This window comes from Sceloporus occidentalis, unplaced genomic scaffold, assembly GCF_023333645.1.
Source record: "Sceloporus occidentalis isolate IW3139 unplaced genomic scaffold, rSceOcc1.0.p SCAF_5, whole genome shotgun sequence".
NCBI classification, from domain to species: domain Eukaryota; kingdom Metazoa; phylum Chordata; class Lepidosauria; order Squamata; family Phrynosomatidae; genus Sceloporus; species Sceloporus occidentalis.
Genome location: NW_028316985.1, coordinates 161,604,147 through 161,620,201, shown reverse-complemented (window position 1 = coordinate 161,620,201; position 16,055 = coordinate 161,604,147). Strand labels below are relative to the sequence as shown.

Genomic DNA, 16,055 nt, shown 5'->3' with positions numbered 1-16,055 from the left:
TTTGTTTAAAAATGGATTAGGTATGGATTCCAGTTGATTCCAACCTATGGCAACCTTAAGACAAATGTATCAGTGGGGAGTTACCTTTGCTTTCCTCTGGGGCTGAGAGAATGTGACTTGCCCAAAGTCACCCAGTGGGCTTCCTTGGTTAAACGGGTATTTGATTCCTGGTCTCCAGAGTTGTAGTCCAACACTCAAAACACTATATCATGCTGCTTCTAAAGTTGTAGTTAGGTATCATTTATAATATCTTTAATAAGAAGGCCTTATATTTATTTATATGTATAAGATTTAAGTTGAGTTTATCTTTCATTTAAAGCAATATGAAAAGAGTCATGGCACATTTCTCATGGTTTAAATTGGATGAGCAATGTGGTCTGAGTGCAGTATATTAGTCTACAAAGGACTGGAAGAATGTGAAGGAGATGTTAATTTTGTTCAGTCTAGTAATTTTGCATTTCATTTAGGCATTAAAAAGAACTTCGCAAGTTTCACAGCCACTTTATTTGTGGATCTAGGATTACTGATTTCATAATTTGCCACATACTTTCCTAATACAGGTAGTGTGATTTTTCTTCGGATGGTAACTGACTTCAGATGATAGCTATGTTTCATACTGCTCTCCATTTGTCTGTTACATTGTCTTTCAAATTCTTGTAACTGTAATCTTTGGTTTATACAGACATAACATATGCTTCCATGGATGTGTTAGAAAACTTGATCCTAACAAAGTGGTAGAAAACCAGTTCATGTATATTTCTTTCATCTCTGTGAAAAGCATTGACATCTTGATCGGAGATACATGGACATATGTGGCAGTGAATTATAAGGTCATGATGCCTCCAGAAATTAATTTATATTATTACATTTGTCCTTTTAACTCTAGTTCCCACATCATGTTTTTTCACTTGACTGCCTGAAAACAAACATTTTGTCAAGCCCTCTCATGGTGAAGTCAGGCTGCCCTTGCCCACAAGACTGAAGCCAAACCAGGATGTATCAGTATACTTGCAGGGAAGAAAGGAAAACTTTGCCTCACCAGCCTTGGACAAGTTACTGTACTTGCATGTGGACAATGCATGGGAGATGTACTAGGTAAATTTTATCTCTCTTCCTGATCAGGGAGTAACAGCCTTTCAAAAGCAGTTATTGCCTGCCATATGGCTCTAGGTGCAGAGGAGGAGAGGATGAAAAAACTAAGGAAAACAAAAGTATTAGGAGATTACAAATAGGGTCAGGAACAGGGGTAGACATTTTTTGGGTAAATGGGAGGACAAGGGGAAAGAATTATGGAAAGCAAAAGGCAAAAATGAGTGGATTGCAGAAACAGTGATAGGTGTGAACAGAACAGGCAGACAATATATAAAAAAGGATATGTTGGCAAATTATTCCAAGTACATTATCCAACATTTAACCCAGGGCAAATGAAAATAATCTGAGGCAGAGTAAACAGGATTTATTTCAGTAGCATCTAGGTTTAATAACTCAAAACAGACTTCAAGCTGGCAGGCATTTCAAGTTGGGATTTCTAATCTCAAGGCAAATATGCACAAAGGTTTCCCTATGGAAAAAACAAAACAAAAGTGAAAATGCACTTTGATGGAGGCTGGGATGGTGTGTTTTCCACTCTGAAGGATATCTTGATGATAGCAATATACTTTTGCTAGATTACTTGCAGTGTCCATCATGGCAGTTTATAAAAACTAATCAACGTAGCCAAAATTTTTGCAACATTAAATGAAAGAATGGAAACAGTGGGAGGTGGGATAAAAGCTAGAAGTACAAAGTGTGGGGTTTATGTGACTGCTAATCTCTTTGGTAATAAGGCCATGAAGCATAAGCATCTTGTTGAAAATACACACAAGCTCTGTGCTGTTCTTTGTTAAATTAACAAGCCTCTCCCCCTTTCAAAGGCTGGGAATGTAAACCCCTTTGCTCTTTAGTTGAAATCTTGTTGGGAGCTTTGCAGCAGGGAAGAACTTCTATAGTCTATTTTGTAGGGCAAGAATTTGCCTGAAAAGACTTGCTGTTGGTGGTATTTTTTTAATTTCCTCTGGTGAATGGCCTTTTGCAGGTTAGCTCTGGAAAGTATTTTCCAATTTTCTTTCCCCTGCAATGTTTTTGAATGATTCCGCTAACTCTTCGGAAAGTGAATATGAACCTCATTCTGCCTTTTCCCAGACTGAACACAACATAGTCGCATCTTATTTGATAACAGCAGGTATGGATATTGATAGAACCTAAAATAAAATGGAATTTAAGACTTGAATTGAAGCATTGTATGTAATAGTGCAAAAACAGAAAAGCTGTCGACATGGATCTTCCTGTCAGCTTTATCTAAATGTAGATAGATGTAGAAAACAGACATGACAGTAAAAATATATTAAAGGGCCGTACTCTTTGGTAAATACTGAACATACACTTTATGGCTGCAGTCTAATACATACTTTGGAAATAAGTAGTTGAGTGCAATGTAATTTACTTTGTAGTAGACAAAGGAGTCTTTTCTCCTAACCATACAATTGAAGGGATAAAAAATAATATTGTTGGCTCTCAAGTCTGTCAGTTATCTTCTGCATAACAGAGTTGTAAAATTTCCAGAAATTTTGAAGCCATGTAGGTGGGAGAATACATTTTTTCTGTTTTTTTTAAAATGAATTCAAAAAATGGAAAATATTGTGATATTAACTCCCTTTAAAATTGAACGTTACTTTGTTACTTTAGAAACAAAATACATATAATTTGGTTTGGCACATTATTATGTTTGGTATATTAATAATTATGGTTTTTCCAGATAATTACAAATTAAATTTGTTTTTGAGATGTTTATTTTTCAGTAAAATGGAACTCTTAGGATAGCTGACCTGTAAGGAACCACTGTGGTCTTGACAGTTTATGAGGTGCAGGCAAAAAACCAGAATAAATTAATCAACATTTCTGTAACAAAGAAAATTACTTTGTCTCCTCTTGTCCTCCATAGTATTGAGAAAACAGAAAGCACTCAATTCTATAAAAAGAACCGATAAAGGAAACCCGAGACGGGGAACTGCAATGGGCTGATACCAAAAGATATCTTACATAAAAGCCTTCCATAGCTTATAATTTTTAGAATTTTTTTTTTTTTGCAGGGGGAATACACATAAGAACATCTTGTCTTAAACATTTCATTCATAATTCCAGAATAAAATATTCACTAATCCATTTTTCATTTTTCCCCAGAAAAAAAGGGATTTCCAAATTACCAAGTTATTTATTTGTTACTACTTAACCAATGCTCTCTTACTAAACCTCTGAGTAAAGATTGGAAAGGCATGATATCTCAAAGATCACATCCCATTTTGCATTGCTCTCGGCCTGTGCTCCATTCTCAAATGACTAGGTTTGGTAGCCATGATGAGCCATCAACAAATAATGACCTATTTTTCAGCAAAGATCCCCTTTTACACAACTATGAAATTTACTGGAGCCATGGTCCTTGTTTCACTTGGCAACCTTAGCCCCACCTCACATAGTCTTCCATATATTTTATGAGAGGTTATACAACTGCTGAAGGAAAAAATAAGCTTTAAGTTTTTGGTTCTTGTTTCAGTTGTATTTCTCACTTGCAATGGATTTGAGGAGCCTTATCTTCATATAGGATGTTGTGAAAATGATCGGGTGGACCAATGGGGTGCAGCTATGGCTAGCCCTTGGGGCCACAGGCCAGGTTCCTAAAATGGCCACCCAGAGAGTAGCATGAAATAGGATGGTGGCATACAGAGCTTATATCAACACCTGGACTGATATGCATATGTTGTAGTCCAGAAGGGTTTATAGCTTGCTTGCTACAGAATTCTTTCTTTTAAGATGTTTTTGTTAGGGGCAGCTGGTCAGGTCAGCATAAGGGCAGCAAAATCAAACTCCATTTTGTTCTTGTAGTCATGATGACGCTGGGTTTTCAACTGCAAAACAGCAAAATCGCAGAGTATTTGTTCTTTTAAAGCAGGGCTGACTTTTTGCTAATATTTTGCTCTAGCATATCATGGATGCAGGAGCAGTTGTGAAGTTGTGGAGTGGCAGTGGATAGAACAGAAGAGAAATGTTTGTTGGGTCTTTCACACTTTAAATGATGTTCATAGCTGTTTGCCACCATCCCCATCCTGGCAAGACCAGGGATAGACGTATCACAGTCACATTTGAGTGCAAGACAGAATCTCTGCTACCTTAAACTATGCCAGGCATAGGGTTGTGTGTTGTTGTTTTTTTTTTTTTTTTGCAGTTATTTTTTAATATTATTTTATTTACTTTAAAGTAGCTTGTTACCTATAATATAGCTCAGTCCTACACTCATTTACTTGGGTGCAAATCCTATTGAACTCAGCTGAACGTAACTTCAGCAAAGCAGACATGCATAGCATTTCCATTAGTTTCTGAAGTAGAGATGAGAGAGAAGTGGTTGTTCAAACGTTCAATTATTATTCCCATCATCCTTAACCATTGGCCAGTTTGGCAGGAGCTGATGGGATTTGGAATCCAACAATGTTTGAAGATTAAAATCTTCCTGTCTTGGTGGGAATGGGGCAGTAGTGTAGTTTTCTTTCATGACATATTACTACAAATTAATAGAGTAGGAAGACATGGGACAGTGGAAATCCAGTATGCGACCTTGGGCAAGTCACATCCTCTCAGCCTCCAAGGAAAGCAATGGCAAACCTCCTTTGAATATAAGTCTTGCCAAGAAAATCCTATGATAGGTTTGGGTTAGGACTGCCATAAGTCAGAAATGACTTCAAGACACATTCCAGCACCAACAAAATACTATGACATACTGGCTGTATTTATATTTTGTTTTAGTGTGTGCTGTAAGCCACCTTGTAATTGGAAGAAATCTGTGTACACATGGCTGTATAAAAATAATTAAATGTCAGAGGTTGTCTTCCTTCCCACAATCTACCTTTTATTGCTAAACTAAAATTGCACATCCTGGAGGTGGAGTGGCTCTTTTTTGTAAAAAAAAAATCAACCCTACTTTTAGGTGCACTGCAGGAATGTGGGACATGTGGCCCTCCAGGTCTTGTTGGACCATATCATGCTTCTCAGTTGGCTTTGCTGGCTAAGGATGATGGGAGTTGCAATCTGGCCCAATCTAGAGGGCTACATGTTCTTCCTCCATGGTGATGTTAGGGCAACCATAAGGCAAACTTATTACAGGGTTTTCTTGGCCAGATTTATTCAGAGGGGTTTTTCCTTTGAATTCCAATGAGGCTGAGAGACTGTGACCTGCCTACAGTCACCCAGTGAGTTTTCATGGCTGAGCAGAGATTGAAACCCTGGTCTCCAGAGTCATAGTCCAACGCTGAACCATGACACCACACTGGCCTCGCATTCCATGGTACATTGGATTAGTCTCAGTGTTTTTAAAAAAGTTTTAAAATTAGTTCAGTTTTTAAAAAGTTCCTCCACTCACATAAGAAAACATTTTAACTTTAGTTGTGTATGAATGGTGCTGGATATTGCTGGTGTCTGCCCCTCAGGAAATAGGTCAATAAATGCTTTAGGCTCTCTGAGAATATTTCCCTTTGTCAGTGCAGCACACACAACTGAGTAGGAGTTTTCTTAAAGGCAGATCTTTCTGGATGTGGACAATTTTCCTCTAAGTGAAGGATCATTTACCAGCACTGGCAACAGGACAAAATATACAAGATTTGTTATTGTCTAGGAGCAGTTAATGTTTCTTAGAGGCCTATTGCTGGAGTGCTTTGCTTCATTTCAAATCATTATTGCTTTCATTTTTCAAACAGAACACCAGCAACAACACTGATAATTTCCTTTCTTAAATGCATTACTTTCTAAGTTTCAGTTTGCAAGAAAAATGTTTCCTGGTGTTTTGTTTTAAGAAATGTTGAACGGAGAATGCGTAGGTGGGCCTCTGTTGATAGTCTGAATGGCTTATGACAAAGAATAAGATGAATGTATAGGTAATTATGGGGTTTTCTGAGTGCTATATTTCTTGTTGACATTATAGTCTTGGGGAAAAAAAAAACCTGACAGACAATAAGTAGTTGTTTCCCAAGAACCATCTGGCCTGCAGCTCTTGGTGTATGTAAATGTGGCTTATCTCTGTATCTTATCCCTTTTGCTGCCATGCTGGTACTTGATAATTTCTTCTGGGTTACTTATTTACTGATGTTATCTTACATGGTGCGGTATTAGTGATCCTTGGGTATTGTTACCCCAGTAAATGGAGGTGTGGTGATGAAATTGTTAAACTATTGGATTCTATTCAAATTTATGCATTCAAAGATAAGTGGATGCTACTGTACACACACCTTTGACTGATTTCAAGACAAATTGAAGATTAAAAGAGCAATTTCACATAGAATGCATTTTAGTAATCTAGTTAATGGAATTTAGGCAGGCTGAGTTAGCCATATCCAGAGTTTCAGAATCTGAAATACTCCAAACATCCACAATTGTCCATGTGGTTGGCTGAGATAGTGACACTTTTACTTTCTGGTGGTTTAGTGTACACAAACTTTGTTTAATACAAACATTATTTTAAAATATTGTGTACAAAATTGTCTTCAGGCTGTGTATATGAAACATAAATGAATGTCATGTTTAGATTTGGATCCCAACTCCAATATATCTCATTATGTATATGCAAATAATAATAATAATAATAATAATAATAATAATAATAATAATAATAATATCTGAATCTCCAAAACAGGCATTTTGGATAAGGGAGACTCAAACTGTAACATGTATGGATGGATAGTTAGTACAGGAAATGGCTAGTGGCTCCCATGTTGGTGCAGTGGTGCATCAAGGTTGAGTTTTAAAGGATCTATCCAAGGTGCTGAATATTATTCTCCTGATAGATTCAGTATCTTGGATAGCTCCTTTAACAATCTGCTTAAATCTCAGAGCAGTTTCATGGCTCCACTGTTTTGTAAACAATTTCTTTTCTTTTCTAGAAACCCATTTGTAAATAACATGGAACGTCTAAAGAACAGTATTGGTGTGGAGATCTATATTGTGAGTTTTGGTGAATAAATGCATACCAACACTGTACTAATTCTTTTTTTCTCTTTGGTCTTTTGACAGGTGTCATAAGCCTTCTTAGTAACATAGTTGTGTTAGGCATCTTTGTTAAGTACAAGGAACTTCGAACAGCAACCAATGCTATTATTATAAACTTGGCTTTCACTGATATTGGAGTGAGTGGGATTGGCTACCCAATGTCTGCAGCTTCAGATCTGCATGGAAGCTGGAAGTTTGGCCACACAGGTTGCCAGGTACTTGGACTTTAGAACCAAATGGTCAAAATGTATTGTATTTAACCCTGTACAAACTAGTGTGCACAGAAGCTGAATGAACCTAGACTGTAATTAAGTACTTTGTTTACTGCTTTTTCTGAGCATGAACAATACCAGCACCTAGTGCAGTCACAACAGCTAAACATTACAGGAGTGGCAAAGGTGACACTTCAACACAAGTGGTACTATCAGGACAGACAAAAGCCAATATGATCCTAGGTTGCATCAATAGGAACGTGGTGTCTGGATCAGCGGTTCTCAAACTATGGTCTCTGGATATTTTAGACTTCAGCTCCCAGACTTTCTGACTATTGGCCAGCTAAAGACTATAAGATCTGAGGTAGATAGACATGAGAGAATGTGCACTTCAGGGTTTGGGATGAACAAATTATAATTCATAATTAATCATGCAAAGGATTTGTATGGGAAAAAAATCCCAGATTTAAATCCTCACATTTTTAGTTGAAAGGTTAAGGCAGCAGGAGAAGTAAAAGACCTCTGTTTGAAACTGAAGAAAGATGGTGCCAATGAGAACAAACAGTAAGCTGGATAGACCATTGATATCAAGCATCAACCTAGAATTTTGGGCCACAGTTCCTGTACTCCTCAACCAACATGGCCATTCATCCCTGTGAGCCAAATGCTGATGCAAACAACTCCATATATCATTAGCTTCAACTGTCCCAACTTGGTGGGACAGTCCCGATTAATCCTGTCATCCCACTTTTTCTGCTGGCTTTAAAATGGCCCAGTTCCTCTCCTCTTCTCCCACTTTCTCCCTTGTCCCCTCCAACTTAGTTCAGTTACTGAAAACTGAGATCAGCGTGCAAAAGTAGCTTGCACTCAGTTAACTTACTGGGGAGGGGGGGAGCATAGTTGGCTCAATCAGAAGCAAACTGCTGTAACTTCTTGTGTATTCTTCCTCATCAACAACTTTTGTTATCTTGGCCACACATGTCCTAGTTTTCATAAGTAAAATGCTGGAGTCTATACCTTTATTTCAGCAAAAATTAAATCCCAGCAGTGCCAGCACACCTAAAGAGCTGCTGCTGCTGCTGCTGCTGCTGCTGCTGCTGCTGCTTCTTCTTCTTCTTCTTCTTCTTCTTCTTCTTCTTATTATTATTATTATTATTATTATTATTATTAACCTTTATTTATAAAGCACTGTAAATTTACACAGCGCTGTACATACAATCTTTTTAATTGGACGGATCCCTGCCCTCAGGCTTACAATCTAAAAAGACACGACACAAAGGGAGTGGGGGTGGGGAGGGGGCATGTCTAGTAGGATAATACATATAAAATACATAGCAATACAGGAAATGATTCAATAAAACAGGGAAGAAAAGAACATCAAATAGCAAGTGACAATTATGCAATGCCTGGGAACGCTGCCCTGAACAGCGTCTTCAACTCCATTTTGAAGCTTGTTAAAGAAGTGATGGCTCTTGCTCGCGGGGGAAGAAGGTTCCAGGAGTGAGGGGCAGCGAGTGAAAAGGGGTGAATCCAGGATGGGGCAGAGGAAATCCTGGGCTGTGACAGCAGACCTTGACTACCAGAACGGAGGGCCCTGGTGGGAAGGTGAGAAGGTCTGATAAATAAGCAGGGGCCAGTCTATGGAGGGCTTTAAATGTCAACAGCAGGAGCTTATACTGAATGTGGAAAGGGAGGGGGAGCCAGTGAAGGGATGCCAACACAGGAGAGATGTGGTCAGAGCGGTGGGTGGGAGAAACAGGCTGAAGTCCATGAAAAGTTATGGGACATTAAATCTGTAGTTTTTCAATTGGCAGGGGAGGCTCATTGTCCGTAGTGATATGGCTACCACTCCATGGAAGCAAAAACGTATGAGTTTATAATTTAAGATAAAACTGGTAACAGGTTTGCCACTAGGTGTCTGCCTTGGGAAGCACAGAAGGAAGGGCTTCTCCTATCTCTGCCTTGCTATATACAGATTTCAGCTGTTGTTCAGTGGTTAGTTAACTATGTATGAATGTTAACTTTAAGAAAACATGTTTCTGGAAACACGGCCAGCTTATGTTAATGTATACATATTCTCTGTTATCTCTCCCCCTTTTTCTTTTCTTTTTTTCTTTCTTTGTAATTATACTTTAAAAAATAAAAAAGTAAAAGTATGCACATAAAACAACAATCTAAACCAGAATTTTAAAAACAGCTGAAAAATAGCCAAAGTAAAGGCTGTGATGGGGATAACAGTAATGTAAAAGATTTAACAAGGACTAAACGTTTTTCAAAAAAGTCTCTGCCTAATCTGAAAAATACCATAGCGTGAAAATGCTGGAGAGCCCCTCTTAGAAGAATCCTCTTGAGTGGGCTGCTGCCACCAAAAAATTACCTTTGCTTAGGTTGGCACATGTTTTAAGAGGAAGAATTTTATAAATATTAAAAGCACCTAAGCAGATCTTTCCTAAGATCTCATATGTTTACTAATGTTAAATTTGGTTTGACTCTTTAATAGTTTATTGTATGAGATAATATTAAATGGCTCTATACACTACAGGGTGCAATGTCCCATGATGCTTGATAAGAGAAAATGAATATTATTAAATGATATCTTTCTCCAATTTCAGATCTATGCTGCTTTAAATATCTTCTTTGGAATGGCAAGTATTGGTTTGCTTACTGTTGTTGCTATTGATCGTTACCTGACAATCTGCAAGCCCCATATAGGTATGTTTTTCAATTGCACATCTAGAAAATCCAGGATAAGTTTTATTTATTTATTTATCCCAGTTATACTTTGGGTTTTTCTTCCTGGGTAAATCTAAATCTGGTATTCTGTAAATTTTGATTTTGCATTTATTTTCCATATAGAATTGCATACAGCACACACATAAACTAAGCTGATGAGTTCTTGTGTTTCTGGGAATGGTTGGAAATGGATTTTGAGGCTTAGTCTTACCCCAAACACAAACAAATCAAACTTCTTCCAGTGTTGTTCACTATGAAATTTGCCTTCATGCTTAGAAGACCAAGGAAAGATAGCATTTCCCTGAGATTTCAGCCTTTAGACCTGGCAATTAATTGATTCACTAGTGGCCTGTGGTCCAAATACTAAGCAGACCCAACAGTGCTTAGATTATAAATTCATATGATGATTAATGTTTCAGAGTTTTCAAAGTGGTTTGGTAGTAGGTATGTTGTACTCATGGAAACAAGGAAGACTATAAAGCAAAATATAAAAAAATGACAGCACAGGGGAAATATTATGCCTTAAGGCAGACATATGTCTATACCCTCCATATGTAATGGGGACTCCAGTTCCCATTATCCCAAGATAATATGGCAGATGATATTTTATATGTTTTTCTTTTTCTTTTTTTTGTTAAGGCTTAGATTTAGGGAGATAAATCATTTCATTTTGTTAATTTTATGAAGACAGGTTATAGTGTGGATATTAACTAATATGAGCACTTTCTGAAATGGTAATTACCATGTTTATAGACGTGTACATCTTATTCCAGTTTTTAAAAAGTATCTTCTTCAATGCAGAATTTTAGAAGTGATTGGAAAGAATAAATAAAAGAAATATTGCTTATTTTTAAATAGGTAGTAGACTTACTGCAAGCAATTACACAATCCTGATTCTTGCTGCCTGGATCAATGCACTTTTTTGGTCCTCCATGCCTGTTGTTGGCTGGGCAAGCTATGCCCCAGATCCAACTGGGGCCACCTGTACTGTAAACTGGAGGAAAAATGACATGTAAGTTTTCAGTTGTGTATGCTCATAGTCTTCTGCTGTATTTGAGTCAAGAGCCCATTATTAAGGACAGGTTCGGCTGGGCACATAACGCGGGATCACATTCCAGTAAGAGTCCATTGAAAAGTTTCCCCTGGCTGTTCTCTTTCTAATAGTAGAAATGATAAAGAAAGAGGAGGAAAGCAACAGTGGAAGAAAGAGGAGGAAAGCAACAGTGGCTGGTGACAGTCGTAGGGGGTGAAAAGGTGAACTGAGCATGGGAAGGAGCCTATTACACCCCAGTGCTCATGTCAGTGAAACCACATTATGACAGTGAGAGAAGGGGCAGGAGGAAAGATTGCCAAGAATAGATTTTGGGTCTATGGCTGATAAGCACCCACTCCCTGGGGCTTTTGGAGCTGAAGAGCAGAAGATTTAGAACAAACAAAAGAAAGTATTTCTTTACACAGTTGTTGTTGCTGCACACCTTCAAGTCATTTCTGACTTACGGCGACCCTAAGGTGAACCTGTTTTTCATGGCATAATTTGTTCAGAGGTGGTTTGCCATTGCCTTCCCCTGAGGCTAAGAGCATGTGACTTACCCAAGGTCATCCAGTGGGTTTCGTGACCAAGCTGGATATCCAACCCTGGTTTCCAGAGTTGTAAGCCAACACTCAAACCACTACACCACACATAGCATAATGAAACCAGAATGCAGACAGTTTTCTAACAATGTTTGTATTTTTCACTTCCAGATCCTTTGTTTCTTACACAATGTCTGTAATTGCTGTTAATTTTGTTATTCCCTTATCGGTCATGTTCTACTGTTACTACAACGTTTCAAAAACTATGAAGCGCTACATCAGAAACAGTTGTCTCGAAAACATCAACATTGATTGGTCTGATCAAATAGATGTAACAAAGGTATGGTAATTTTGACAGAAGTACGCTGAAATGCTAAAACTGCTGAGACACTGAGCAAAGCGCCCCAAAAATATATGGAATGTTGTTTCTCTCTCTATCTTTCCCTCCCTCTCAGTATGTTGTGGGAGGTAAGACAACAAAATAGGGTCGAAGAGGTCTTTCATGTGTTTTAGAGTACCGCTCCCTTAGCATTGGACCTATTGTCTGAAGTCCAAAACATCTGGAAGGCCAAAAGCTCCCTATCCCTTCAATAAAAATATTCACCAGCTGACCTAGATGAGTAGTCTAAGTAGTTTTCGTTTGGAGTTCCCTTTAGTCTCACTGATTTTACCTACATTTCTATAGGTAGGCAACCCCATGAGTGGGACACCACCAAGACATTGGACGTTAACAGACAAGGGAAAATGGAAGTATAACCCAATGGCAATCCAAACGCAATCATGGGGTTTAACTTTATTGCGTGTTACTTCAGTATTGCTACAGTTATGTTCACACTGTCCACAAGTGTGATATAAATATTATGACAAAAGAAAGGTAGTTTCTAGCATACATTGTTGATTCTCCTGAAACCTCTGAAGAAGTGTATATAAATGAATAACCCTTGAATAATAGGTTTATTTTTTAAAAAATATTTAAGTTAATGTAGCAAATACCTGCAGTTTTAATATCTTAATCTGATTTGATATTTGTCAAATTTTCTAAGTTCAGTTTGTCAGCAAGCAAATGCTATGCATACATTTCAAAATCTCGCTGGACAGATATTTGAATTTAATCTGTTTAGCATAGATGATCAATTCTATTTCTTCTACAGTATAATCATCATCTGAAATTGGTGGAGTTTTTAATCGCAGGGTAGAATCGCAAGGTGAATTGTCCCATTTGACCGAAATGGTAGTACAAAAAACTTCTAATTTCATTAATACCCAAGTCCTAAATAATCTTAATAGAAATGAATCATTGCTGTTTAAAGGCCTTTGAAGGACCAGTAGTAAAAAAAACAAAGGCAATACAAACCCCAAAACAGACAGTTTGAAGATATGAAGAACAGATCAAAAAGTTACTACTATAGAATGGCATATATTTTGTGAGATTACCACATGTTTGTTCTCTTTTACAGATGTCTATTGTCATGATTTTAATGTTTCTAATGGCTTGGTCTCCATACTCTATTGTGTGTTTATGGTCTTCCTTTGGAGACCCAAAGAAAATTTCTCCTGCCATGGCGATCATAGCTCCACTATTTGCCAAGTCATCTACATTCTATAATCCATGTATTTATGTCATTGCAAACAAAAAGTAAGTGATTCTATTACAGGGTAGAGTGGGGGGCTGTGGAACAGATCCTTTACCTCTCTCACAACTGGCTGAAAAGTGTTCCCTAAACTGTTCACTTTGGGGAACAAATAGCATCTTGGAGGGAGGAATTTTCAGCAAGGGGTCCCAATTTGGACCACAATTGTATGTTTCAGATTGTAGGTCCATAGCTATTTTTCCTCTTCAAAATAAAAGCTGCCACATTAAGCTTGCTTTCTAAACATGTGAGTAATATCATATGCTATTTCAACCTTATATTTTGATTTATAAAACCCTTCAATACTTTTTCCTGTGCTCATGCATTAAGGACAAGCAACTCTAATATGAAGGAGGCATGGATTTAGGCAGACTACGGAAAATGAGTAAAGATACATTTTTACCTTGCCCAAACTGATTCCTTCAGAAACTAATAATTTAAAAACAAAAAAATCATAATTGTTTGTATCTTTGCATTGGTCCATGATCCCAAGTGTCAAACATGGCCATGTTTTTTCCTTTCATGTTTATATGCAAAGACCCCATTAAAAAAAAATCTACAAATCCTGCATGGATGAAAGGGATTTTTTAAATTGAAAAATGGGCAAGTGGGCAATGAGAGGTTTAAGGAGAACCAGTGGCTGAATGGACATTAGCAAAAGTGATGACAAGGAAGAGGAGATTGTACCTCTGAGAAGGGAGACATTGAGGGCATCTCACCTAAAGGCTTTCTGAAACAGCTAGTATTTACCAAACGTTCACACTAAAAAGATATCTCTGCCCTGCAGGTTTCGAAGGGCCATCCTTGCAATGATCCGATGTCAAACGCGACAGGAGATAACAATCAACAATGTCTTACCGATGAGTATCTCTCAAAGTACAATTGCGTGAGGATGCTGATGGAAAAAACCCCACTGCCACTATGTTTGCTTGCTAACTTTTGCATGGGAAAACCCTGGAAGGAATGTTGGATCTGTGTTTTGTAAAATAACGCTGCCTCTTACTGAGTTAGTTGTGTACATAGCTGGATGTCTAATGGCTGCTGCACGACAAGCATCAGAGACCTTACTTTCAGAGTTGGCCCTGCCATAGCAGAATGAGGCATCTGCTTGAGGTGACAGATGCTGGGGGTGGGGTGGGGTGGGGGTGGGGTTTAGCAGAAACGGCAGCTCAAAAATATTGCTCCTGAATCCTCTGGCCATTCCCCTGTGTTGGAGAACAGAGTTTTACATACCACATAGCTTGTCCTGGCCCCTCTAAATTGTCATGCTACTCTCAGGAGTGGCAGAGGACACTGTCTCACTGACAGTATTGATGTAAGGGTCAGTTCCTAGTCCAATTTGCTGCTTTATTGACAGAGGAAAGTTGGAGGGGGTTACCCTGACCTTTGTGGCAAGCACCAAATGTAGGTTCAGTCCTGTTCAACTTCTTCAAGGCATAGGATGTCCTGCTATCCACTGATGCCATGCCATCCAGTGGAACAAAGGAACATGTAGGCCAAATCCTATGCTTGGCTATTCTTTAGATGGTGCATGTCTAATGATTCACACCTGGGTAATTTTAAGACCTGCACTTACAGATCTAATGGCCTCCTCCTTGTCTTTAACAGGCATGCCTATTGCTGTTCCACTCTCTGTCCCCCAGATATTTCATGCCCTGCAACTGCTTGTATGTTACTGCTATGCTAGAGCAAAAACTCACACTATTTTACCACCAATGATAAAAAATACTTTATGTATATGCACTCTCCTGTTTTAAACTCAAATCACAGCACTATTGCGAATATAGGAATAAAATGGAGTTTGCTTCTGCTGGCCAGAAGCTGAGCAGATTTCCTTGGGAATAGGTGCCAATTTGTAGTATAAACAGAAAATACATTTAAAGGTAAAAATAACCAAATGGGCACAGCTACTAATGTGGTGTAGTGGTTGGAGTGTTGGACAACAGCTCTGGAGGCCAGGGCTGGAATCCCTGCTCAGCCATGAAAACCCACAGGGTGACCTTGGGCATGTCACACTCATTCAGCCATAGAGGAAGGCAATGGCAAACCCCTTCTGAACAAATCTTGCCAATAAAACTCTGTGCTAAATTTACCTTAAGGTAATTATAAATCAGAAATGACTTGAAGGCCGTAGCAACATCCATCTTTCCCTGATTATAAAATGCTTTGGGAAATAATACGAATGAGAAGCTACTGGGCTCTCCAGTATCAGCCCTGCTGTGTTTCCATATGGTTATGATGGCCCAGTTGCTAATGCTGATCCTGTTTGGCACTGTCCACATGTCTTATGGTCTCTGCTGCTTCTTTGGGGGTCCTCTGGGTTGCATGCCAATGAATTTCATCTTTAAAAGCCAGCCCTTATTGTACCCCTGATTGTGCCATTAGTGTCCATAATAAAACAAAAGACTTTGGCAATGAGCGCTGTTGAACAGTTTGCATTTGTGTTCTTTTCATTGGTTATGAGTCATGTGTTTCTTGAGTGAAGGAATAAAGATTCAGGAAAAGCAAAAAGGAGGAAAAAAAAAACCCAACACAACCCATAAGATAGTAAGATATGTTACATTTTTAAAAAAATGTTCATAATGTTCATTCTTATCTTGTTCCCTATAAGAAATTACATTCATGGACACACACACATACACAAAAGGTGTGATTTAATTTTTGTTTGTTTGTTTCGGAATAATTCTTATTAGCTTTAACTGGAAATAATCCTATGAGACAAAATAATTACTTCTGAAAAACAGTCTGTGCTAAAAGCCAACTATTTGACAGTTTTTAAAGAAAGAGCAAAGGATAAACAGTTTAAGTTTCCAATTAATAGGGGGCACTTGTCAAGATTATT

At 38.2% G+C, this 16,055-nt stretch overlaps 1 protein-coding gene across 1 annotated transcript; it reads left to right on the top strand.

The window, feature by feature from the left end:
- The first annotated feature begins 2,094 nt into the window (after positions 1-2,094).
- Positions 2,095-14,370, top strand: RRH (retinal pigment epithelium-derived rhodopsin homolog). Its single transcript, XM_089527074.1, has 7 exons — positions 2,095-2,221; positions 7,090-7,280; positions 9,890-9,989; positions 10,869-11,022; positions 11,754-11,922; positions 13,040-13,218; positions 14,001-14,370. The coding sequence occupies exons 1-7, from the start codon at positions 2,116-2,118 to the stop codon at positions 14,101-14,103; spliced, it is 1,002 nt and encodes a 333-aa protein (XP_089383200.1). The 5' UTR covers positions 2,095-2,115; the 3' UTR covers positions 14,104-14,370.
- The last annotated feature ends 1,685 nt before the right edge of the window (positions 14,371-16,055 follow it).